Below are 27137 nucleotides of genomic sequence, written 5' to 3'. Positions count from 1 at the left end.
AATAATGCACAGTGACTTGAATATTAAAAATGGAAAAAAATCACACAGTTCTTGCCAGATCACATTTCCTCTTTTTCAGCATGTAATTTTATTCCCCCCAGTGATTTCAACAGAAACGAGTGTACTTCATTTGAAGCTATCCTGGCATCTAATAGATTTCATGTATCAAGTACAGTATACAAGCCAAGAAACATTCAAGAATAAAATTTCTAAGCATAGTGTTTTAATGCCCTTTCCAATGAAATGTTGTTGTTCTCTATTTTTCTTCTAAGATTTATCACCCTTTTAGGGCCATAGGTTACCTGAAGCAGAAGTGCTTTGTCTCTCCTCAGCACCTGTAAAATTTAGCTTTTATTTTTTTCCCATCTAGCAGTCAGTTTTGTGGAGTGGCAAGCTTGCTACTTTAAAATCAATTTTAAAATTACAAGAAAACATAAACGCAAATCAAAATGTATTGTACCAAAAGTGCTGTGTGATTGTTAATGTCTCCATATAACAATGATGTGTTAATTTGAACAAACCAGAATGAAAAAAACCCACACAACAAAAAAATAAAGATGGACTTTAGAACTTTTACCAGAGCATGGCACTAGCATGTCTAGTTCTCTAAACACACGTTTTCTGCATTGCACCGATCCTTTTTTTTTTCCAGACAATAATTGGCATACCAGGGCTGTAAAGTTCTCTATCTTGATAGTTTTCTAGAGTATTTTTCATTTTCAGAGGACAGCTTTGTGAAGCTGAGCAGTGTCTATGGAATCACAGGGCTTTTCCTTGGGGATTCATGACTAGCAGATAAATTTCATTGCAAGATATTTATCACAGTTGTCCATTCCTCCAGGAAGACACCATATCAAGGTTATTACTGCTTTTATAACTTTCTTTATTTACTGTGGGTTTATATGGTGTGTAAAGTACCAGTTTCCTACTGTTCCTATCCCTTTTCCATCAGTTTACATCATTTGGTAGGAGTTTTCTGTAGGACAGGTGTTAAGTTGCATCTGAGAAGGAATTGTACAGTCTTAAGCTAAATCTGAAACTTCTGCTAGGATGCTGGCTATTTTAAGGCCTTTTTTCACCTATTAGGTGAAGTTGGAGAATATGTATGTTACTATGGGAAAGAATGAAATTAAACATGCTTGGCTAGCTAATGATTTGTTAGTCTTCCTAAATTACAGTATCAAATCCCTCAAATGCACAGCTTGTTTTCTCTACATATTAATACATGTTGTGTTTTCCAGACAATAAACTCATTAGAAATTTAACATTTCTAGATAGCTGAGGAGGAACTTCCGTGTTAATAGATATGTCTGTGTTTCTGAACACTGGAAGACCTTTTTTCTTATTCTTGCAAACAGTCTGTTTTGAAAGAGTGGAAAGAGAGTGGTATCATTTTCCCTTGGAATGTTATCAGATGAGGTCTTTCTAGCTATCAGTGGATGTTACCATAGAAACACATTCATGGGTTTGCTGTTTCTGAAATGAGTTCAACTCGAAATATATCTTTCATTTTTTAAACTGCACCCTGAAATGTGTTTTGCACTCACTGTAGTGACTGCTTAATTTGACAATTACCTGCATTCAGAGATACAAAACCGTCTGTTTTTTCAGTGCAGAATAATACTGAAACTACCTTTCTCAATGCCTTTGTGGAATATCTTCATAAACATACCTTTATTTGATTTCATTACATAGATCAATTTGTATTTCTCAATGTCTTTGTCTTCTGTTGGTTTGTTGTAAAGACATTGAAAGACATTTTCATGGCATTTGCTCAGACTTTTAAGTCTTGATTTGCAATTTTTCACTTTAGAAGGCTGAAAATTGTACTTTGCTTTGCCATTGCTATTTTAAAATTTTTGTCTAGACTTTGGTTCTAAGCATACATGGTTTGGGGTTTGGGGTTTTTCTTTGTGTTGTAGTTCTGTGGGGTGGGTGGGGTAGGGTGAACAGTATTACAGTTTCTTGGGGTTTTTGGTTCTATTTTTTGGGGTTTTTTGTTATTTATTTGGTTTTATTTTTTCCTGTTTTGTACTGTTTTTGTTGCAGTGGAGTCTGAAATCTGAAAGACAAGTAGTAACAACAGATAAATTATTGACAGAATTATTTTAGGTATGGTGGTAAAATTCTGTAATGTTAAGTTCTCCACAGGTAACAACATTAAGGTTTGATGAAATGCTCCATGAAAACTACTTAAGGTATTTTCAGGAAAATACACAGCTTGTTACCAAGAGAAAGCCTGGGCAACAGAAAACATCTCACAAGGAAAATTGAGGAAGTTTTAGTACCAGTATTGTTGTCCAGTCAAGTTTCCCTGAAAAACTTTTTATGACTTCTGTATAGTTCTTCAAGCTAGAACTGACTGAACATCTTACAGACTTTTTCAGTTCCTGGAAATGCAAAATGTTGTACTGACTGCTTGTTGAGCTGTCATGCAGATCTTTGAAGGTGAAAAGAAGCTTGGTGAGATGTGTGTTGTTTCCAGGAGGGAAATTATGTATCCTGGAAGACAAATTATGTATCCTGTTGTTGCTCTAGTTACAGAGTAAAGGCGTTAGTATTAGGTATTAGTGTTTAGTATTTATTATCATTTGACAAATTCCTGCAGTTTCTGGATTCATGAACTTTTGTGGTGTGCATTTTTGTTCTGCAATTTTTTTTTGCTTTTATTGTTTTTAAAGATTAAAGGCATTTTGTTTTGGAGGGCTCCCAGCAAAAATAGATTCCTCGGTGGCTTCCTTTGCTTTCATCCTGTTGTCCCAGAGACATCATGCTTTTTAGCTAATTTGACCAGGTTAAGTAGAGCACTAATGTGGTATGAAGATACATGTACAGCTCTGTGTATTGCTTACAGTGTGTTATGTATTCCTACAGGTAGTTGCTTTCCCTGTGCAGTATTACTGTGTTACATTAGTTGATCTACAAGTGAATTTTTAACATGCTTGCTTTTTTACTTTTTGTTAACCATATATTAATTCCCGTTCTCCAGAAGGAAGAGCAAGGACAAGCACCGGAAAGAAATGTTATTTAAGTGAAGTTGGGATAGCTGTTAGTAATGATGCCTCCCTCTTTGCTTGCAGGTTGTTTGCATCCGTTCTACATGGAATGCTCTGTCACCAAAGCTGAGTTGTGATACAAGACCACTCATTTTAAAAGCACTGAATGAATTGTTTTCCCTGGTTCCCTCATTAACAGTGAATACAAATGAATTTGAGGTGTGTACTTATGGACTAAGATGACTCTTTATTTTAGTGTATCTTTGTATATAACTTTTACATAAGTCTGCTTAATCTAGATAAAATTGCACCCACTGCCCAGTTCAGATTAGTCAAATTCGTGTTTCATACAGTTTCACAGTTTTCACTTGCATTAATGAGTCCTGGGAGACAGACGGGAAATTCCAGTGCAAGGTTAATCCATGATTTCCTTCTCATAGAATGTGAGGACATGTGAATATGTCTTGAGTTCAGAGCTCCACTCCTTCCACTTTCCTAGCTCAATCTATGTTGATGTGGGAGTAAGTTGTTTCAGGTAACTGTCTCTATTTCAACTGCTTACTTGGTCAAAGAGAAATGCATATTTCCTTTGCTTTTGTAGAAATTCAAAGCTCAAGTTATCAGCTTCCTTTGGAACAATACACAGAATGAGGTAAGTTAAATAATTGAAAACCTTAATTTCTCATGTCAGCAACAGGATATTAAGTTTTGTACTTTTCCATCAAGACAGTATCTGAAGGTTCTAAAGTCTGCCATTTCCAAGGAGAATTTACAAACGAACTCTGCAATACTATGTCCTTATCTCGAGTGCTGGGGGCAGTTTTGGACACCACAAAAAAAGAAAGACATTAAATGGTTAGAGAGCATCCAAAGGACGGCCACAAAGATGGCAAAGGGCCTTGAGGGGAAGCCATATGAGGAATGGCTGAAGTCAGTTGGTCTGTTAAGCCTGGAGATGACTAGGAGAGACATCATTGTAGTCTACACCTTCTTCACAAGGGGAAGAGGAGGGCCAGACACTAATCTCTACTCTCTGGTGACCAGTGACAGGACCAGAGGGAATGGCCTGAAGCTGTGTCAGAGGAGGTTTAGATGGGATATCAGGAAAAGATTCTTCCCCCAGAGGGTGGGCGGGCACTGGAGCAGCTTCCCACGGCAGTGGTCACAGTACCAAGCCTGACACAGTTCAAGAAGCGTTTGGACGATGCACTCAGGCACATGGTGTGACTCCTGGGGATGTCCTGTACCAGGCCAGGAGTTGGACACAATGATCCATGTGGGTGCCTTCCAACTCAGTGTATTCTGTGAAACTAGTTTGACTTCCTCTGGAAAATTTCAGCCTCAACATGGGAAGCATTCTTGACAAATTCACTTGTGGAGTATTGTAATGCAGTGGGAATGTTGGCCTATCATCACCATAGTGCTGGTGGAAGTAGTGTATTTTAGTTTAAGACTAAAACTTTTGTCAGCCTATTTCAGTTTTTCAGAATTTTTCAGCCACATGGTTAATCCCAGATGACAACTAAGTACTATGCTGCCACTTGTTCACTCTCCTTCTTTGTGGTGGGATGGGGAGGAGAACTGGAAAAAGGTAAACCCCATGGACTGAGACAAGTACAGGTTCATAAGTTTATGTGTAATAATAATAACAACAACAAAATAACAGTAACAATAATAATAGTAAAGAAAGGGGATATAACAAAAAGACAAAGTGGAATAAAACTCAATTACAAACAAGCGTTGCACAATACAATTGCTTACCACCCACTGAGGGATGCCCAGTCCATCCCTGAGCAGTAATGGGTACTCTCTGGCCAACTTCCCTGAGTTTATATGCTACGCATAAAGTTTTATGATATGGAATATCCCTTTGGTCAGTTCAGGTCATCTCTCTTGGCCTTGCTCCCTCTGAGGATCTTGTGCACCTGCACATTGGCACAGGAAACTGAAAAGTCTTTGATTTAGAGTAAGCACTTCTTAGCAACAGCTAAAACATCAATATGTTATCAACATTATTCTCATAGCTTGGATATTTCTACCTGAAGTGAAATGCTCACAATGGTTGTTATCAAGCCTAGATAATTGGTCTTGCTACTATGCATTGTGTATATAAAAAGTAAGCAATTGAGAGTGTGCCTCAGGAAAATATTGTTGAACTCTTTTTCAGCATTAAATGGTTACTTGATAAGCTCTTACGGAGTTTCCAGTAGCAATACCATATGCTGTGTTTGTGATTTTCTTTCTCTTCCTATTAATTTTCTAGGATGCCCTTGTAGCCATTTCAGCCTATAAATCACTCTCATCATTTGACTCTGAAGACCATACAATTCTTCATCTTCCTGGAGAGGTAACCATGTTATATGTTTGATAGTAAGCACATCTGACACTTCCATCTGATATGGATTATATCCTCTTGAAAGGGAAGCCAGTCCTTGTGACTTCTCTGCCAGAAATTCTACTGACTCCTGCTGGTAGTATGAGATGATGTCATGTGTGATTGGAATAGCTAAGTCTTATAAGCAGAGAAAGGCACAAATGAAACTTAAGGCTAAGCAGTCAGAAGGTAATTTTTCTTATTTTGTTATTAAATTAGAGACTTTTTTTTTGGCAGCTGGTTTGCGTTTTATGCTCTTCTGTTAGTGCTTCCATTTGAATCTTGGCACGAAGCAGCTCTTGTGGTTGCTGTTTCTTCCATTGCAGTCACACTCATGGGTAGGGCTTTTGTTCACAAAACAGGCAAGTCTGAAAAGTAGGTGCAATTTTTGTAACTAAGCTGAAAGCTTTCCCATGTTTTTGTTGTGAGCTTTTACAGCATAACATTTTACTTTTTTGTCAGTAAAGGCAGTCAGAAAAGAGTTGAGGTATTTACTAAAAGGCTTTTTAAGTGTGCAGAGGGCTGTTAAACTCTGAGATTTCAGATTAGGTGACTCAGTAACCTAAGAGAATGAAAGAGTACAAGGAGATGAGCATAAGGTCATCTGTGTGACTCTTTTTTTACATTGTGAGAGAGACAAGGCAGTACTCAGTAGTCCATTGGTACTTTATGGAATAGTGAATCCTATGGCTTTATAGTAAAGGTTTTATTTACTGCTTTATTATATGATAGGCTCTATTTGTATGTTGCAACTGGTTGTTATTAAAAGGCTGGAATATGCAACTTTAAAAAACATACTTTATATAAATCAGTGAGAAGAGTTCAGTATAAACCTTACAAATGAAAAATGTGTTTCACATAGAAGACCACAGGATAGAATAAGGGAAATATATAAACTCTGCTGGAAGACTAAATCTTTCATAGTAGTATATAGTTCTGTATTACTAGTGCACTTACTTTACAGTCATATTACTGGTGCAGTACTTTACAGAAAGTGAGTAAATATGTTTTAATTGAAAGAAATGTAAATATGTTGCAGTTTTTCAAATTCCAAAAACTAATATGTAAAAGTAGTGTCTAGCAAAAATGTTTTATTTATATTAAAGTGCCAATATAAAACATTGTTAAACTGAAGAAGAATCTGGGTGACAGTAAAGTCTTTTGAATATTAGTTCAGCTGTGTCAAGATTATTTTTGAAAAAGATAAAAGATATGTATTTACACACCCTGTGATTTTTACCAATCAGTGTTGCCTTTTAGTCAGGTAGAAGAAAAGCTTTTATTCATTAAGCTTCAAATTTGTGAAATGGAGTGAAAATAATGAAATGGGGAACTTTTCATATTTAATTGGTATTTTTGACACTTGGAATCATGAATGGTACTGAGGACTTGGGATTTTTGTGCTGACATTTAATTTTTTGTAAATCTTCCAGGCACGACCAGAAGTGGACTTATTGGAAGAGATAGACATGAATGAAGATGAAGAGGATCAGGAGGCAAATCTGTTTGTTCCGGGTTCTTCATATATCAAGCTGATGTCTTTAACACCAGCTGCTGTTTTAGGAGGTATAATATGTCCAGTGTTTGAGGTCACTTTGCAGATAAGGAATCACAGTGACTGTAAAGAACTGCGACTCTTAGAATGGAGTGTCATGTTAAAGTGCAGCCTTTCTTTTTTTGGTTAACAAATAATGGGAAAAACTGTAAAGTAAAAAAAAAAGCCCACAACCCATTTCTAGGCAGATTGTGTGACAGAGGTCCTGATGGTGGGGAAAAATTGTTTATAATTTAAAATTCTTTACATGTCCTAAAGGGAAAGCCAGTTCCTTATTATATACTTCAAGTACTCATTGTTTCATGAAAGTAACCTCAGTAGGGAGGACTGAACAGTTCTTTCTAAAGGCAACTTTGTATTTTAGCCCAGGACAGATGGAAGTAAAATGAATTTTATATTTATTGTTTTGTAAACAGAGTATTAATGGTATGAAAACAATGCTGTACACAAAGTCTGCTTAATTGATTAAGATATCAGTGCTATGCTTAATGCATAATTGTAGTGATGCATATTGATACTGAAGTATGCTTCAACAGATGGTCTCTGACACTTGTTCTGAAACCTGTGCGGTTGAATTACCAGAAGTGCTCATTATCTTACAAGATAAGATTTATCTTACCTTACAAGTTACAACATTTGAGATACTGTGCCAGGACATAGACATTGTTATTTCATTCTTTGTAGAATACATGGGAACTTCATGTGTGATTGCAGGCTGTAAACATTGCCATGATATAGCAGGTGGTGTTTTGTAATATTTTCCACCAGTGGATGTTTCTAAAAGAATCCATCTGTCAAACTCTGAATGCATTGGCTTCTGGAGTGTGTGCAGCCTAACCTAGAGAGTCCTATCTATTAAATCCTGGAAGCTTTGTGGAGGAGAATGACATAACCTAGTTCAATGAAAGAGAGTGATGTATTTTGACAGAAAACTCAATCTGAGTAATGAATGCTGAAATAGCCAATTTTCTAGGAAGATGGCAAACCAAAATGGAATTTAAAGTGAATAGGCTGGATTCAGAGTTGCAGCAACCACAGACTAGTATCAAAAGTGTTGAATCGAAACATTCACTAAGCAGTTTCTTCGTCACAGGTGTTTTCTGACATTGTTAGTTAGCACAGAGTCCAGAACACTTGAGCAAAAGCTTTAGTGACTGTCTGGAGTGGTTGTTGAGAGTGAATTGCTTCACCAAAAGAGTATGAAACTGGATTAATGAGGCAATGTCCAAGACAGGCCAAAAGCCACAGAGCCTGTTCTATGGGAGCTGAATCTGTGTCATCTCATTTGCTGGAATTCTAGAGGTGCATGTTACTGAGATTAATAACCTGAAACTACTTACATGAAGCATTTGAAAGTGGAGCTTTAGGTAGTATTTTGTCTCGTACTCCTTTAAAACTGGTTTGTCACATCAGTTTTCATATTGTTTCTACCTACTAGATTCCCAGGATATCAGAAGTGGTATGAAAGCCTTATTTTTTTTATTTTGATAGTTTTTCATTCTGGGTGCCATAGACTTTTCTCAAATCTGGTAGTCAGAGAATTAAAAATAATTCATAAAAAGAACTATAAGCTTGATATCGTTGTTGTTAGTAATATGGGTAGTATCCTTACTGCAAAGGAGATTATAATAATGATAAGAACAATAGTAACAACACCAATAATAATAATAATAATAATAATAATAATAATAATAATAATAATAATGTGATGCTAGTTATTTTTGTTTACCATCAGATTAATTTCAATCATTGAAATACTATATTTCTAGTATGCTGCACATCTAGTTGTTTCACTAAATTTATCCAGGTTTTAGTTTGGGTTATATTTGTCAATCTAGAGCCTTGGCTTGTCCCCTGCCTGAAGAATTGCTTCTGAATGGCTTGTATTTATGTCTTTTGGTATAACCTGTGAATGCAGTAATATGACAGTAGTGATAAGGTGATAAGAGGTCTCTATCAATGTGAATGGTTTCCAGAAGAGAAATAGCTCCCACTTTAAACCAATTTCTTCTCTATTGTTGTAACCATCCATCCTAAATTTTTTATAAAAAGTCGAGAGCAGGTAGGTGGATAGTGTTTTCATGTCAACAAATATCTCCTCCTCCAACGTAACTGAATGTTGAAGACAAAAACTTAACAATATCACTGCAGAGAAAATTGCTGACTGCATTCTGTGGGCTTTGTTTGAAGGATATTGGCATTACAGGCAGAGGAAAAAAATCCCAAGATGCAGGTGCCCTTCCTGACATGCTACAGAAACATGATTTAGACTTTGCTATGTGTCCTTCTGTCAACCATGTGCTATCATTACTGTTACTTTTGTAACAATCAAAGGCAGCAATCAGCAGCTCACAGAATAGTTAAGGTATTTCTTTCCAACCTTCAATATACCTGTGTCAGTTTTGAATAAAGTAGCTTTATAATGGAACTTCCTCACAATTGCCAGCCTCTCACATTCCCTTTCCTCTCATGTCATTGCATTCTACTTCATCAAGCATTTGAAGAATTTGCAACATCACTTGTGAAACAGGAGATGACCAACATGCCACGTGCTGTGTATCATTCTGCATTAAGAGGAGGGACTGCACGCTCAGACCAGGGGAAGACAGTGGCAGGTGTTCCAAATTTCTTGCTGAAAATGTATGAGAGGAACAAGCAACCAGGCATGACACCAGGCCTTGCAGGTAAGCTGTCATTTTCTTGAAGTAGACAAGTATGTACATTTTGAATCAAAGATTTCTATGAATCTGAAGGTGAATCAACTTAAGAAATTATGTTTTATGCCCCTTAAATATGCTTGCATATTCTTTTGAATTCTTGGCTTTATTAAGTTAACCTTACTTTGCTTTGGTTCTTCTTAGACTCTGAGTGTGGGCATTGACCTTTCTGTTCCCCTTCCCTCCCTCTTTCAGCTGGCATGTTGCTGTGTTTCGACCTCCCAGTCCACATGGGCAAGGATGGCAAGCCTATTAATCGATTTCTGGCCAGCAGGGGCCGCAATTTCCAGCAAATGTTGGTCGCCCTCATTCATGAGGTAAGTTTTGTTACTGACTCTTCTTTGCTTTTCAGAGCTGTAACAGCTCCTTCCCTGCTTTACTATCCCTTTTCTTTATGCACATTGGGTGTTTGTATCAGCTAGAGATGCCATGTGTGAATGTATCATAATTAACTGAAATTCTTGTGAGGGAGCTAGAATCATAGAATCATCAAGTCTGATCATCAGCCTACCACTGTGGTCACCCACCCTTACTAACTTGAACTTAACATGTAAATAATTTTTTTAAGTATTCACTGCTGAAATTCCTCTTCTGAAAATCAGAAGAACAAACAGGAGCTTTGCCTTTTTCTGCCTTGCAGACTGCTATACATATATGCCTAATAGCTGTCATATGTATCCAGTTGCAGGTGAATAGCAGGCCTGAACAATGATGGGGTTCCTTGGGGAAACAATACCTACACCTTGCTAAGATTTGGCATTTTTTTTCTCTCTCTTAAACATTTCAGCTCCCTGACCTATTAGGCTTGTGCCACCAAAACCATGCATTTACCTTTGGTGTGGTTTTAGAAAAATGGCATGAAATAAGCCCTCACATAATCATTACAGAAAATAAAGTGCATGTAATGAAGTCTGTTAGAGCATTTTGAATTACGGTATTTTTGAATATCAAAGTTCATCTTTGAAAATTTTGGACAACAGTAAAAAAAAACAAACAGTTCAACTGGATCTAGAGAAATAAGTGTTAATTTCCCAACTATATGCCAATGGAAGCAGCTTTTAATACAAGTGAAAGTGTGTTAAACTCTCTAAAAGTTTGTAAAATAATTCTATTAATACAGTAATTTTATATTGCTGTAGGAGCTACTTACATGCATCTGAGGGGGTGATCGGGGTTCTGATTTTGTTTTTTGACTGTCACCCATATGTGAGGCATATCTGCTGTGAAGTTCTTCTATGAAGCTACTAAAATCACTGATACCAAACACTCAGTTATGAAATAAGTATAGTACAAGTTTTGAGTGGGAAAGTTGTGCATGCAGAGTTTGGAGAGTTTTCTGTGTACAAACTGAAAGTTTGACAGTAGAACACAGGCATATGCCATGGATAATGCATGTGGACTACATTCTGATCCTGTGGTACACCTGCATGGCTCCCTCTGGGCTTTGCTCTCAGGTACTGCTTCAGCATGTCCACACTGTGTTTGAACTGGTTAACTCCCTCAGTCATTCTGGGGCAAGCAAACCAGTTCCCTCTCTAAGAAACCTGTCTGCAGTGTAGTTTGCCTGAAGTTTCCAGTCAAATGTGTGCCATGGTGAAGTTGGCTGCTTCTGGCTAGTACAGTCTTCTGGCTCTGTACCTTCTCTCAAACACTTCTGTTTTGCTAACATATGCATACAACATCTTAACAATTTTGGTCCTTCACGACTGAAGAGACACAAAAAAATAATAATCATGTCTTATGGCCACAGACACACCAGTGTCTGTGGATCCCAGTGGAATTTAGGCCAAGGACAATAGCCAGTCTGTACCAGTTGGACTGGACAATAGAAATCCATCCCTGGCTCTGTATCGTGAAGTCAGTGTCAATGGGATTATGAAGTACTTCAGATGTAAGTACTAGTTCTCAAACTAGAAAAATTTAGAAAACCCACCCTTGAACATTTATCTCAAGATATCGAACCATGTATGCAAATTTAATAGATGTTTTCCATCTTGACATCTTTGCTGCTAAAGAATGAAAGCAGAAACTGGAGAAAATGCCCCTCATTATCACAGGACTGTAAATTAGTGAATGTTTTCTAATTATTTGGAACCTCCAGTGGAGAGCACCAGGGAAAGTCCACAGTGATGATTCATATGTCAGAGGAACAGATTCAGATTAATGAGTTAGGAATGAAGCACGAGCTTCCATTATATCCAGAAATAAAAGCTCTGCACTGCATGTAATTGCTTCATTCAGAGAGACTTAAGTTCCAGGATAGTGGTTCTGAAGAAAAACATGTTTAATTACATTGTCATAGAAGGCATGTATAAAAGTATTATATCAGTCAAATTATAGTGGGATGCAGATCAGTTCTGAACTTTGTTTTAAACACTTGCCTGTTGCTCTAAAGCATCAAATAAAATACTGGTAAAAAAAAAATTTGTGTGTAATAGCAGTGATTATAAAATCCATCAGCATATCCAAAATTGACTTTCATGTGTGAACAAGCTATCTTCACAGAAACAGAACCTTTAAATGGTTTGCCAGACAACACATGGCAGTTTTGTAGTGGTGAATGTGATGAACTGGATCAAGTTAGTGAACACACAGAATGACTGGAGACAGAAATACTTTACCTAGTCTGTCAGTACTTTACCAAGTACTTTGATTAATTCAAGGTGTAGTAAAACTAAAAATAAATCCAAATATGTTTATATTTTAAACCTAAACACAAAATATCTTCAGACAATGCTAACTACACCATCTTAGCAAAAATCTGCAGTAACTATAAAATTTTGATTAAAAAATCAGTATTTCTGTTTTCAGTTTACACTGCTTTAAGAGTCAAAGGTTTTTCTTGTTTTTTCCCTTTGTACGTAGAGACAGGGTGGTCAGAAAAGAGTTGTTTGGGCCTTTGGCAAGTCCCTGGGGTCATCAAACTAAATTTCATCCTTTAATGTTTGTTTGGTCCTCAATGTTCTTCTGAGGAACAGAGTTTAACAGTAAAGACAGGGAGCCTAAGCTATAAAACTGCCAAATTGGTCAAAGAAAATTGGGTTAGTAGGACTTAGGCCCATCTTATTCTTGCAGTCCTGTAGGAATTCATGTGTTTTTGCAAAGTTGTCACAGTTCAACAAATCACATTGTGTTTTAGGGATTTAACTTACCAGAATGACACTTTTTTGCTACAGCTTTGACTCATTATTTTGGGAGAGGGAAGAAGTTGTAGGGGTTAATCCTTATAGTGACATTTTAAGTAAGGATTGTTCTATTAGAGTTTTGGAGTTGCCTTTGAAGCATTGAGGTCTGTGTAAAGCTCTGAATAAATTCTGAGGTTGATGTAAACATCAAGAAAATGCAATTAATTGGAGATAGCAGGCATCTACTTACTTTACTTTGAAAAATCTCCAGCAGTTGGCATTTTCTTAGTTAGGACTAAGCAGTCAGCACCATACTGGGATAACAACATTTTTATGTCTTCAGTGGTTTGATCTATGCTCACAGCTGTAAAATAGGAACCTACAGGTTGTGTATCTATCTGTATCTGTGTATGCATAGTTGCCATTATTGCAGTTGGATTTTGGCAACTGGGGCAAGGTCAGGGGCTCAAAAATACCTGTTTGATTTTGATGAGGTTCCTTATGTGTAAAACTGTGATGCCTGGTATTCTGCTACCAAAAAAAAAAATTATATGATGATTGTGTGCAGAGGAAAGATTTTCTTCTTGTTTGTTGAAAAGTCTTTTAAAACATACAAATAATAAATACCTGGGTTTAGCTGCCATTCAAATTGAACAGTAACAGCAGCAAAAAAAAAATTTACTATTCAACCTTAATGGGCCATATTTATTCTATCACCTATGTGCTATGCTAGCTGAGGAATTGGATGCATCTGTGATACCTGTCAGCAGGATCAGATTAAGATACAGAAGGGTTTTTTTTTATGTTACTTGAACAGGTATTTCACAGGAAGAAGAAAATAGGATCAATGAACTGTGGTATGTTTCAAATGCTGGCTGCATTGCTCTTTAGTGGTCACTGGTGAGTTGAAAGAGGAAGATCATAATTCCCTTAGAAATGGGGATCTGCTGTTTGATTATTAAACAGAGCTTGTCAACCTCTCTCTGAGGGGACATGTAAGTTACTGTAGGGACAGTGGTCAGAAGTACAGACCATGGGTTTTCTTTTTTTCCTGTGGCTGCCCTGGAGCACACTGTACAAGAAGTCTCCAAATATTGCCTGTGACTGTTTCAGGTTTTGCAAGTAATGCTTCATAGAAATTCATTGGAATTATTTTGTATCAGGTTCATTTAATCTGTTGTGAAAATGATTGAGAATGAATAATCACATATGTTCAGATCACGTACCACATATTTTGATGGTTCTGTTCATATGTGTTTTGGGTTAGCATTACTAGGCTTTCAGCTAGCTGTCCATCTTGTACTTTAATGAAAGTGTAGAGGACAGTTCATCCTGCATGCAAAATCACAGAGGCAGACTGCTATTGGCAGACCAGTGTGGTAGATGGTGGCTTTGGCACTCTGAACTGGTGCAATTTGTAGGGTTTTTTTTGAATGGAGAATGGTCTTGCCTTTGCATGTTTCTCAATATCCAAGTGCTTTCAATGTGCTGGAAATAGCACAAGTTACTTTTTCCTATTTATTAGTCATATTTGCAGGCAGAATTCCAAAGATGAGTTGTAGAGTTGAGTTATGCAGTATTAACTACTTCCCTACAAGTAATAATCATGATAGGCACTCTGTATACTCATGGAAGAACTATTCCCTGCATATTTTTTAAGTGTGTTCAATTAGATGTGCTGTGATGACATGCATCTTTGCAAAGTAAAGTGAAAAGCTCCTTCTGTGCTTTTCTTTCCTGGTTTGGTTTTGATGTAATCAAGATACCGAAGAGTTTATTCAAACCTCGTATGTAAAGTACCTTAAGATGACAATTGGATTTTCTGGAGCAGAATTCATTGTACTGTATTCTTCTGTGCCTAGATAGATGTAGTTACAAATATGAACTAGTTGGTGCTGGTTTCTACTACTGAATTTACTGAGCGTATTTCATTCAGTGATAAAACAGTATTCAGAAATTAAGTTTCTGACAGATTTTTGTTTTTCTTTTCCTCAGTCTACTATGCCTTAGAGAAAGGCAATTATTTTCTCACAAAGAAATGCTAGTAGGTGGATTTGGAAGTTTATGCATGCAAGTATGTTAAAAAGAGCCTCTAAGCAAAATTCAAAATTAAAAGAGAGGTTGCCTCACTATTTTCTTGATACAGATACATAATGCTAGCCTTATTTATGAAATCACTGAGGTGGCACTTTATATATCCCATATGCAAGGATGGCATTTAAATACATGTCTAAACATTTCACTGACATAAAGCTGTCGTCCCAAATAGGAGTAGCATCTCCTGTGGCTTGCCAGCATTACCTTTCTTGCATTTTGACCAACATGGTCTATGATTTTGCGTCTTTTCAGGCAGACATGTCCTTCTGAAGCGTCAGTTGACAGGCTCAGGTTACTAGCTCCAAGTTCATGCCATTTCTTACTGCCTCAGATATCAGGTTGCAGCTCTTCCTTAAAAACTGCTTGGCTGCTTGGTTTGGCCAAGTGACGTTCCTAAGAAAAACCCCACATCAATGTGGCAGTGTTCCACAAGCACTTGTCCTTAATTCTTAGTTCCCTTGAGCCTCATTCCCTACACCTCCCCACCCAGCCAATATTTTTTTACACATAAATTGTGCACTTAAAAAACCATCTGAACTTCACTTGTCACCTTTGCCTGTGGTTGCTAGTATTAATTACTCAACACTTAGTCTAGTTGTTGTTACCCTTGACATCCAGCGATAGATGACAAGTAAAGGCTACTGGTTTCCTGTACTAAAATAGCAGGTTGCAGTAAGGCTTATATGAAAATCTTCAGCACTATGTCCAGTCATTTTCAGTTGTAGATGAATTTTGAATGTTCTTTGTTATGTGAAGATATTCAGTTCCCTCTTTCCTTACTCATAATCCACATACATGCAAAATGTTTACTGCCATGAAGAAAGTTAATTAATGAAAAGCACCTCAGCAGTTCTATTGTAATCAAACACATACACAAATTTTAGGTGTTCCTGGTAGACCATATTGTCTTAGATGCTTGAAATGCAACAAGATGCCTAAAGCTTTGTAATTAATTCCTGCTTTAATACCTGCAGTATTTTGCAGGCCTGTTTTTGTTGGCTTTCACAAGTGTGGATTACATGGTAAACTTCACAATTCAGTACAAGAACAGTTAAACCTGAATCACAGAATCACTTAGGTTGGAGAAGACTTCATTGGGACCAATCTTTGACCAGTCACCACCTTCTCATCTAGACCACAGCACTAAGTGCCATATTCAGACATTTGTTGAACACCTTCAGGGATGGTGAATACATCTCCTCCCTGGACAGTCCATTCCAATGCTTAACAGCTCTTTACATTAAGAAATTCCTCCTGATGTCCAGCCTGAGTCTTCCCTGGCACAGTTTGAACTATGTACTCTTGTCCTGTCCCTAACTGTCTGGGAGAAAAGGCCCATCCCCACCTGGCTACAGCCTCCTTTCAGGTAGTTGTAGAGAGAAGTAAGGTCCCAATTGTTATAGGTAAAAATTGACCCAGCCGAATTTAAAATGAAAAAAACAATTTTTATTATAGCGATCGAATTCTATCTGAGCCAGCCACAAAGAAAAGGACAGTGCCGAGCCCGGGATCAGCGCTGGGTGAGGCACAGGTCCGACTGCTCTAGCAGAGGGTCTCCTGTGCTTCACCCCATCCGTTCTGCGCAAGCAGTTTTATACAGTTTATTTTGCTTGAGGCCGGGATTTCGGTGATCAGCCTTTTCTTTCCATTCAAAGTCCCCCATATTCATAAAGTCTCTTTTCTCTGCACTGGGTTGAACAATCCGAGGTCCGGGAAGCGATGTACATCGGTGATTGAGTTACAGGAACCTGGCATTGAGATGCATCCTCCGGAGGTTCCAGCAATCCCAGTCTTGGGTAGTTGTCGGGACAATAATCGCCTGGGAGTTCCTAGATCATCTCGAGAAACGACCCATCTCAGGGCAAGCCACATGTATAAACTTGTAAATGAAGCCTTATCGGCAATGGTTTCAACATATGTGAGGCAACCCCCCTGACTCTGGCTCGCCTGCTTTATGCCTATATTTTAATCATACAAAACTTTACCCATGTATCACCCTATAGGCGCAAATTATCCATATTACCCATAACACGATGATCCTCTTTTCTCCAGGCTGCATAGCCCCAGCTCCCTCAGTCAGTCCTAACAAACAGGACTTGTGCTCCAGATGATTCACCAGCTCTGCTCTCTGGACATGCTCCAGCACTTTAGCGTTCTTCCTGAAGTGAGGGGCCCAGAAATTAAGACAGGATTCAAGGTGTGGTCTCCCCAGTTCCAAGGACACAGAGACAATCACTGCCCTGGCCCTGCTGGCCACACTATTGTTGCTTCAGGCCTTCTTGGCCACCTGGGCACATGATGACTCATGTATAGCTGTCTGTTGACTAGCAGAATTAGACTAAATAGTCTAATGCACAAGTCTAAAATAGTTTCACCATAGAGGCAGAGGGGAAGACTGGATTTGCTGCAGGTTCCTCAGGAGCCCAAGGAAAGCAATTCTAACTGGAACCTTGACTGTTCCTAAACGTTTGGAGGATTTGATGGGCAGAGATGAGCAGGAGGTGTGAATGTAATTTTAACTAAAAGGAAGGACTAGTGTTCATTAGTCATTACTAGGATGAGATTTCCCTTTTTTCCTATAGGTCATATTTGTATTGTCTGCGAGATGGAGTATGTTCTCTTTTTTCATTGACTTTTGGAATGTTTTTATTAGTATAGGGGTATTAGTACTTATTCACTAGTCTTTCAGGTTCACTGAAAGCAGTGGGCATGGAGCTTTAGGATGGTCCTTTGTTTTTTGTTATAAAGTCCAAGTGAAGAAAGAATACTGACTGCTTTATGTAGATAATTAGGGGCATAAAATAGAGGTGATTAAGCAGGTAGACTCAGGAAAATAATGATACAAGGAGAGGTCAGTTATTTATCTTGGTTAACAATTCTGCTTTTAGAAACTTCTAAGATCTTCACAAACTCTGAAGAAACATTTGCCAGTGCTGCTAAGTGTTGTGCTTATTGCCTCATACAGTTCCACTGTCTTTCTGGGATCAATTACTTGTTGCACTGCCTCAGGCAACCACTTATGACAGACCTGGGTAATGAAGTTGAAAGTAATTTGATGTGGGTAAAATCAGAAAAGAGAATAAAGTACATGATCATTTTAATTTCCTACAGCCATGTGTAATGGCCTGTGGAAATGAGTGTGTGTTTGTCTGCAAATCATAGACTGGAGAACATAGATTCTGCATATATTAGGCTTAATGTAACTCCTTCTAACCTCTCTGGTGTGTTGCACAGGTTAATATTCAGCCTTCTGAATGGCACCACTCCATACTGCTGCCACAGACCTGGTTAGGATTTATGAGTCGAACCTACAGTGCAGTCCTGCAGGTAATTTTGACGTATATATTATTGTGGACATTAATGCTTATTCAAGTGGTATGGGTTTTAATTTTACCAGCAAGAGCACTCATACAAGTTTCAAAAAAGTAAAGCTTGAGGTGCTTGATTATAACATTTAGAAAAAATAAATAAAAATTAGTCTTCAGCTACTGACAGCACAGTCTGGGATACTTTGTAGAAATGCAGTTTCTATTTACAGTTCAGGTTCATGCAGCTTTATTCATGTGTCAACTTGCAGAAAGTGTCAATTTTTAGAATTTTTAGAATATGAAATTTTAGCTAGAGCTCTAACCTATTGCTTGGGTAGGAAGTTTGAAATAGTAGTACCACAAAGGAGACAGAAGGTATTGAGGGATGATTCATTATAAAGAACTTCCCCTTAATCAGCATGTCATCCTGCTGCACGTAAGAGACTCCTCTTTCAATTTGTCAACCTATCTAATGATTAGGAAATATCTTAAATTCTCTTTTTCATTAGGTTAGCTGACCTGGTATCTAGACCTATGTAGTATAATTTGATTTTCAACAGGAAAATTATTTTAAAAAGGTTTAGCAAATAGCTTCCTTCCAGAATGCTCTCTTTGTGCTATTTGTTTGTATTTCCAAGCCACATCAGCTGTTTTCAGCATGAGCAGCTCAGGTTTCTGAACAAATTCTAGAAGTTTTGCTCCTTGTTTTGCTGTGCAGCAAAGCATACGCTTCTCTCACATTTTCAAAACAATTTTTACCTTGACCGTCAAGAAAATGCGAGATCCTATACCAAGCCAGCCCCATTACAAAATAAGCAGCAGCTATTCAAATTGCAAGTTTAGGTCTTGGGGGACATTGTCACTTGCATTTAATTACTTTCCTATTTTGCTTCCCTTCCAAGGCAAGATTTCACAAGAAGCTTTGCATGTACCACATTTTTTCTAAAGGATATGTAGGATTTCTTGCCATTTTACATGACAGTTGAGCCTATGTTTGTTGCTTCTTACTTACTTCTTACACTTTTGTAGTACATTTCCTCAGAGGTGGCAAAAGAGACTACAGTATGAGTAGTCTGAATAGTACATAATTCAGTGTTTCTGAACTGCTATATTGCCTTCTTTTTAGTCAGTGTGTTGATGTTCTCCTTTAATTTCTGTGGAGGGTCACTTTTTGAGTGAGACCTGGATTTTCAAGATTCACTGTGTTGTATTTTCAGGTTGGTATGTACACCAAATTACAAGCATTCAATACCAGAAAAATACAGCATATGTGCCTGTATTTTTTCATTTAAGGCTTAATAATCTGCTAAGGAGCAGTAATTGACAACCTAAACAAGTTAAGTTATAGTTCTCTCGATTGGAGACAGAATGTTAAAACAAAGCTGCTTTAGATATTTTTAGATAATGTTGTGTATGTTATAACGTGTTACAAGATATTAGAGGACAGAATCCCTATCGCCTCTTTAAATGTACAGAAAGAATGGTGTAGGAAATCACAGGGAGGTCAGAGTTATGTAAAGTAAAAGAATGATGAATTCTACCTTAAGTAGAGCATCAAGAAAGTGATGTTTTGCTGTTAGAATCCATTTTAGCTATCAGGTTTCTAAAGCTCAGTCCCTGCTTGTTGTAGCCCTTCCCAAGGGAACTTGGCTTTGCATGTACTAAACAGATGCCGTAGTATTTGTGGTCATCTATGCCATCTGCAGTTTGTTTTTCTTACTCAGAACAAAAAATTATGGATTCTTCTCCTTAATATATTGTATATTACAGTGGGATCCCCTATGCAAAATAGTCAAGGTTACTTCTGAACTAGCCCTTAGGTTAGGCGGCATGTGTTACCTGCGTATTCTCTGAAAAAATCTTATGATGTAAATAAAGCTTATGATATAAGATCAATTTTTGACTTTTTTTTGCAATTCTGCAGGGGAGGCAGGCAGAGCTGAAGATGCAGTTAAAACATGGAAAAGAGGATCCTGAAGAGGTGCAGTACAAACAATTTACAGCCTGGCTATGGTAAGGAAGTGCCTGTGTGCTCCTGACCACTTGTAGTGGCGAGTAAGGGAACAGGGGGGACAAGGTTTTAAAGTTTTTAATTTTGCAAGTTTAAAGACTGTATGAGCACTAATGAAAAAAAAAAATCCTGAAACTAAGCAACAACCAACCACCAGATACAGTGACCATGGTGGGAGAGGGGAGTGGAAAGAAAGAATATTGGGTAACTGTAAGGATTTCCATATGCATGGGTTCACAGGTACCTTCCCCTCTACAGAGCCTGAAAACTTTGTAGGGTGAGCAGCTGGAAAGAGTGAAAGAATTCAGGGGTTTTATAGGATGTTAAAGGAGATGGGTTATGCAAAGATAAAAATTTCCTTCTTGAGAGTTTAATGAGCTATTTCACTGAAAATACCTTGATGAAAGAAATGCAAGTCACAATCTGATGTATGTCATGGTGGACTGATGCTAAGTTACCATTATTGAGTGTGAGAATGTTGTTTAAAAGCAAGCACATGATACACACCCTGCCCTAATTCTGTTTCAGTCAGGTGAGAAGTGTCTCTCAGTCTGTCAGGATTTAACCATGTATGTGCAAGGCCAGGAGAAGAAGGTGGGAAGAGAAAAAACTATCTGTCCAAGGACAGTATAAATATCTGGGTTTGTGCTTATTCATAAGTGTATTGGAAGCGAAATATGTACAACGCCAAAATGCTATTTGTCTGTTTCTATCCAAAAGCCACGTTATTAAATCCCATTCAAGAGGAATTCAGAATTTGTTCTGAATTCCAGCTAATTCTGGAATAGAGGTTTGCATTGCAAGATCCAGAATACTGCAGTGTTGTAGAAAAGATCCTTTATTAATGATTTATCCCTTTCTTGATAGGGTATAACAAGGCCCATGGCGATGCTGCTTTCATAGATTTCTCCTGAAAGAATTTCTGGTCTTTATTTTCTAAATAGTGATAATGTAAGCTATGGCAAAAATTAACATAATTCCCTTTATCAGAAAAAGAATCAAAACAGGAAATTAACTAGAGCCCAGTAGTAGCTTTAGTTTCTTTTCCAGTTCACAATTATTTTCTTGGTTCCTCAGGGCCCTAACTTCAGTAGCCGTTAAGCATTTTTATTGCTCACTGGAGTTAACCTAATTGTGGACAATGTGGTATAAACTTTAGTGTTAATCCTTGATTGTGTAAATATTGCAAATTTTTTGGTGCAGTTTTGCATTGGTATTTACCAAGTTGTAAATGCTTCTAGTGTGGTGGCTTTGAAACTGTGTGCAAAAGTAGTGTGATTATGAAGGAAGATCTCAGTAGGTTTCTTTGAAAGTTTGAGTGTAACTCAGTGTTATACAGCTCGGTTTTAGGAGACATGCATTTTCAGGCTAAAGTTGTTTTTTTTCTGTAGAATGACATTCATGGCCATGACAGAATTGTATGTTTTAGAATAGAAGATCTCTCTCCTCATCCACACCTTTCAGTGTAGGAGATTGATTGCATCTCTGCTTTGGTCTTGATATGAATGCAAAACTAAACAATTGGAAACAAGTAGCCTGTTATAAATCAACTACAATAATGTGTAAGAAATTGTAACCACTCCTATGGCTTTAATTTAAATTGATTCAGGTTTATATACCATGTCATAGCGTAACTGCCTGTAGTGGTTTCCAGAAATACAGTAAGTGTTGAATAAATTATAATGCTTGTCCTTTATAAAACATTCATATTTCATTATGTTAGAACATAGCACAATGACCTGGAAACATATGTGTTTGATGAGCTCAAAAAGCATATTTGTGGCTATTGCATGAACCAGCATTTTACAAAAATTGTATTAAGTCAAATAAGAGTCCTTTATAAAAAACACTGGGAGTGCACATGAGCATGAAGGAACTTGGGGTGGTGCATAGATTTCTTATAGATTAAATGCTTGTAATTATTATTCCGCTAAGTCTTCTGATAGGCTGATAAAGTTGTTAACCTAGAATGGATACATGTAAGTCAGAAGAGTAATTTAACTGAGTTCATGCTATACTGTAATAAACATGGTGTAAATTCTTTCTGTTCTCTTGCAGGGTCAGAGATATGTTGACTGATGTCATCAAAGGTGCTTCCAAGTAAGAACTACTAAATTACTACAGATGATGATTTTTCCCATATTTTCAGTAAAGAGTGGGACACTGCTCCTTTTCCTCCTAGATCTTGTAAAGATGATTTTTGCCTTCATTAAATTCAAAACATCCAGGTTTCATGAGTGTGCGAATTTAGAAATTTCTCTCCAAGGTACATAATGAAATGTTGCCTTTTAGAAGCTTAGGAAATTATTTAAGGCAAAAGATACTGGAAGACTTCAAAGAACTTAACCCAGTACCTTGTTGTAATTATTTGCAAGTACCTTTTATCTGAGAGGAGGTAGTTTCACTGTTCCAAATTATAACATTCCACTAAGACTCATGTTTCTTGTTTTAAAAAGTAAAATAGAAAGCCAGAAAATACTTCTACTGTGATAATGACATCTTTGGACCTGGAATAAATACCAGATTGGCAGTGTAGATATATTTTACAGCAACAGTCAAGGAAGTCTTTATAAATGGAAGACTGATGCAAAGAGTCTACTGGCCTGTAAGTGGTCTTATACAATCATATTGCTCAGGTGCTTTTGTAAAATAATGTAAGAGAGTTCCATCAGGATTATATTGCAGTTTATTTTTCTGGGAATGACTAGAATATCAACATACTTCTACAAAACTGATGTATAACTACAGTTATGTTTTCCCTCTTTTTTGTCAGCAGCAGATTTTCTTTCTTGATTTCCTTAAAGGTTTGCACTGTCATAGAAGTGATGAATCCTATCATTTTCCATCATGTTAGTGTTTTTGTAGTGTAGGGAAATAATTCAAAACTTTTTTTTAATCTGATAATAATGGTTGCTCTGGTAAATCTTCTCATGCTGTGAAGTGGCGTCTTGCAATGAAGTGGCATCTGCCTCTACAGCATTCTCCATTTGAAAATGTTTTTGTTTTGTCTTCTATGGAAATTGTACTAGCTAAGACAACTTCTGCATTTCTGTGAGTGCTACTTGCTCTGCAGGGTAGCATTCCTTATTATAGTGGAAGACCACTTCTGTTTTTATACAACCTTATATAAAAGACAGACAAGCAAAAAAAAAAGAAAAAAGACTGAAACACTTCTTCCCTCCATTCTTTCTCTAATTCCTGAAGATGAAATGTAGCAGATTTCTGCTGAGCTAGAAGAGATCCCGATGAAGTTGCTAGGGGCAAAGGCCTTCCCTCCTAGATCACCTGTAGCATAATTTTTTTGCTCTGAGATATATGTTTTCTTGCCAGGATGTCTACTGTGTTTCTTAACTGTTTTCCTTTTTCTGTTCAGAGACAGCCCAGTGGTGAAAGGAAACTCTATTTTTGCTTTAACTGGCCTTGCAGTTGCTGTAGCCAAATACGAAAGCAGCCTTTCTTCAGACACTGAAGGGGTGCCTGAGGTGAGTGAATCTGGGAAAGGGTCCCTTGTCTTTGTGGAATGCAAAGAAGTAGTATGAGCAAGTGTTTGGGGGCTAGTAAGTGCATGTGAAGTACTTTACATTTTCAAGTTCAAATTTCATCATACTCAGTGAATACCATCTGTCAGATTCTGTGATACCAAAGCAGGTAGATTATGTATGTGGCTTGTCACAAGAAGCATAATGTCTAACTTGTTTATTTGACCATTTTGACAGATGAGATAGAGGTCGCTCTAAGGACATTGAAAGCCAGCCAAACTCTTTTTTCATAGTTTTTGGTTTCACTGAATAGTACTTGATCAAAAGTAGTGTCTGGAGGGCCAGCACTGACAAGTAAATGATGCTACTTACACTACATAGGAATGACAAAATAATCTCATTCATGATGGATCACAGCTGGAACATCAGCAGCTGAGCTTCTGTTTAGATAGAGCTTGATTTAAGAAAAAATAATGATGACTATTTGGGTTTGATTTTTATAGACTGAACCTGATTTTATTCCTATGAAACACTGGATTTCCATGGTCACGGAGACCCTTTTGAGTATTGTGAATAGCCGCTACCAGCCTAAAGGTCAGGTCTTCCCGTGGTTCTATCAGGTATGTGCTGTGGTACTAAAGGCAAGGGAGTATATCTGTATTTCATACCTGGAGTTCTAATAATAAAGTTTCCTGGTTCTGTTTGAGCTGTAGTAGTTGAAATAAGGGAAAATCAAGACTTTTCTTCCTTTTGTTAATTTTCTTTCATTGTACTTTCTGTTTATATTTGTGTTTGCTTGAAGTTTTTGTTTTTATTATCAAAATGGTAAAAGCCACGTGCAAGGAATGTTGTATTGCAATGCATCTATGCTGCTGTTTGCTCTGTAGGTGTTTATTTTAAATTCCTCAAATGCTGAGTGTTATTGCCTGGAAAGGAGTAAGAGGAAAAAAAAATGCTCTCTTTTGTCTTTTTCTAGAAATCTTACTCAGGTGAAAATACTGCTAGTATTATAGCTCGATCCTGTGCAGCCACAGCTTTGTCTCTCCTGGTGCCAATTTTCATTGTATCATGCAAAGAGAAGATTGAGGAGGTCCTGAGTGTGCTGACTGACAGGTTACCTGGGAAACCAAATGCTGACGAGTCTCAAGCTGTTCAAATCCACATGGGTCTTGGTTTGGGGATGTTCATCTCACGTTTGTATGAAGAAAAAGTCAGGTGAGAACTACCGTATTTAATGTAGTTGCAAAAGTAACTTCCTTTTTCTGCATGTGGCCTTAAGCTCTGAGGAATTAAAGTATTTACAAGTTATAGGCAAATGATTCTTGAAGGGCTTTGTAATGTTTCTTAAATGGTGCCTCTTATTATCAGTCTTCCCCCCGCACTTTAGCCCCCTCCAGAGCTATCCTAGGTATTTTGTCATTCTGTCAGGATGAGTGACTAATTTTCATAATATTCTAAGGTACCAAGTGCAAAGCAGTCAGCTAGAAGAACAACACATATGCTTTTAAATGAGACTAGTTACACTGGAAGACATAATTGTAAAATAATTCACAGCTCTCATTGGTTCGTTTGAGAGTGGTGCTCTGGACACGGGACAGTGTTTACTTGTATCATGTAAGTTACAAATGTGACGATGGAAGTAGTGTAATGAACTGTCTTTAAAGCATACTGTTACAGCTGTGTTGGCAGTGTAGAGGTGTTCTGAAGTTTTTAGAAAATGCCTCCTTTGCAGAAAAGTTGGCCTTAGTTGCAAATTTCTGGTGATTCCAGAGAAATTAAGAAGTAGGCTTGTGTCACGGTTTGATGCTGGCGCAATGCCAGTGCCTCCATGAAAATGCGCCTTCCCAGATAAATGCTGTGAGATGCGATCAGGAACAAAGCAGAGCAGGCCCAAGCTTAATAACAAGGGGAAAAACTTTATTAAGCTACTACTACTACTATAAAAGACACACACACTAAATCCAGGATGAAAACCTTCCAAAACATTCCTCCTCCCCCCACCCAATTCCAACAAACCACAGTGAGACACAACTCGGACCTTCAGTCAGGTTTCCACCCTTCAGATAATCAATACTCAGTCCATCAAGGGAGAGAGGAGCCTCTCCTGTGCCATAGACCCCCAGGAAACACAGCTGCGACTTCTGGTGTTTCCTTGTCACACATGGCACCGCCCGGAGAAAATCTGCCAGTGTGACGCTCTCCTTTCCATGTCACAGTGCTCTCACCACCAGGCATGAACAGACTGCTCATAGGGTTTCTTTCCAAGGATGCTTTGCCAAGGACCAAAGAAAAACAACAGTTCAGTTTCTCATTTTGGGACCACAGTCCCCCCCATTTCCCCGTGGGGCTGAGGGTCCAACAGCTTCTCCTTTTTGGGACAATAGACCCCCCCATTTTCCCCTGGGGCTGAGGGTCCAAGAACCTTCTTTTTCTCTGAAGACAGAGGGCATCACCACGCCTTCCTCAACTTTTCTCTGTTCACTCCACTTCTGTCACTCTCAGCTGCTGAAGCAGGTCTCTTGGCTCACCACTGCATCCCCCTAAAAATGCAGTCTCTGTTGCAGGAGAATTTGGTTCAGTCTATGGCTATACAAGTAAAGTCCAGCCAAGGCCACTCCATCATCTCCTCCCACACTATGATTCATTTCCCCATCTTCTTCTGACCTCTCACTCCCAGGCCATCTCTTCTCTTTCAGATCAAGGAGGAGTAATATTTCACAAAGCTTTCATCATCCAAGAAGGGGTTAAAAGTCTCAAATTCCCTGGACGGCCGGAATCTCTGTACAGACCTCCAACTCCCCCCCATCCCCCTTCCTCTGCCGGTGTACTGGCACCGTAGCTGTCTCTTTCTCTCTCTCTCCAGAGAGACTCTGGCTGGGGGGAACACAAACAGCCCAGATTTCCTCCACCCTTCCGTCCGTAGCGGGGGCCAGCCCCCGCTGGGGTTCCAGTCCCTCCACCCCTCGGCCTACCTCAGCCTAGGCCACATGGCTGCCCCTCCCTCCCCCTGAGGTTGGACTGGGGAGAGTCTGCACCCTTCACTGACCAGAACCAAAGAGTCAGTTCCCCTGGCAGATCTTGCTTTTAACCCCCTGTGCTCTCAGAGGTGTGTCCATGCCTTCAGTGGTCAGTCCAAATGCCAATATCCAACCCCAACCACTGATTGGTTTAACTACCAGCTTCCTGAGAACATTCACTTCCATGTCAAACCATGACAGTTTGGCTTTTTATTCCTCCAGAGTTTTGACTGCTAGGGATTTTTTCTTCTTGTATACCAATTAAAAAATGTTTAATTAGTACACAAGCACAGGTACCAAACAAACAGATTTGATTGGCAGTTGTTAATTTACTCAGTGAAACTAATGTTTCCAAGGCACCTGCTTTTGTTAAAACGGAAGCATTGCTGAGTTCTGATCTTCCTGCTTTGGTGTCTATATGCCTTGCTGCCACTGACTCAGCCTTGTAATGTGGGAAT

General features: G+C 38.2%; 1 protein-coding gene across 2 annotated transcripts in view; it reads left to right on the top strand.

Moving 5' to 3' along the window:
- FOCAD (focadhesin) overlaps positions 1–27137 on the top strand; it is a 90385-nt gene that overhangs the window by 41923 nt on the left and 21325 nt on the right. For both annotated transcript variants that reach the window (XM_068176259.1, XM_068176260.1), the window contains 12 exons: positions 3081–3215; positions 3598–3648; positions 5260–5343; positions 6804–6936; positions 9421–9609; positions 9838–9959; positions 18099–18191; positions 20097–20185; positions 22242–22283; positions 23557–23665; positions 24166–24282; positions 24639–24877. In XM_068176259.1, the coding sequence (XP_068032360.1) occupies positions 3081–3215; positions 3598–3648; positions 5260–5343; positions 6804–6936; positions 9421–9609; positions 9838–9959; positions 18099–18191; positions 20097–20185; positions 22242–22283; positions 23557–23665; positions 24166–24282; positions 24639–24877 (1403 nt within the window). The remainder of the gene's footprint in view (positions 1–3080; positions 3216–3597; positions 3649–5259; positions 5344–6803; positions 6937–9420; positions 9610–9837; positions 9960–18098; positions 18192–20096; positions 20186–22241; positions 22284–23556; positions 23666–24165; positions 24283–24638; positions 24878–27137) is intronic.

The sequence above is a fragment of the Anomalospiza imberbis genome, chromosome Z (genome assembly GCF_031753505.1).
Source record: "Anomalospiza imberbis isolate Cuckoo-Finch-1a 21T00152 chromosome Z, ASM3175350v1, whole genome shotgun sequence".
NCBI classification, from domain to species: domain Eukaryota; kingdom Metazoa; phylum Chordata; class Aves; order Passeriformes; family Viduidae; genus Anomalospiza; species Anomalospiza imberbis.
Note: the sequence above shows the minus strand (reverse complement) of the source record. Positions and strands in the feature narration are given on the sequence as shown.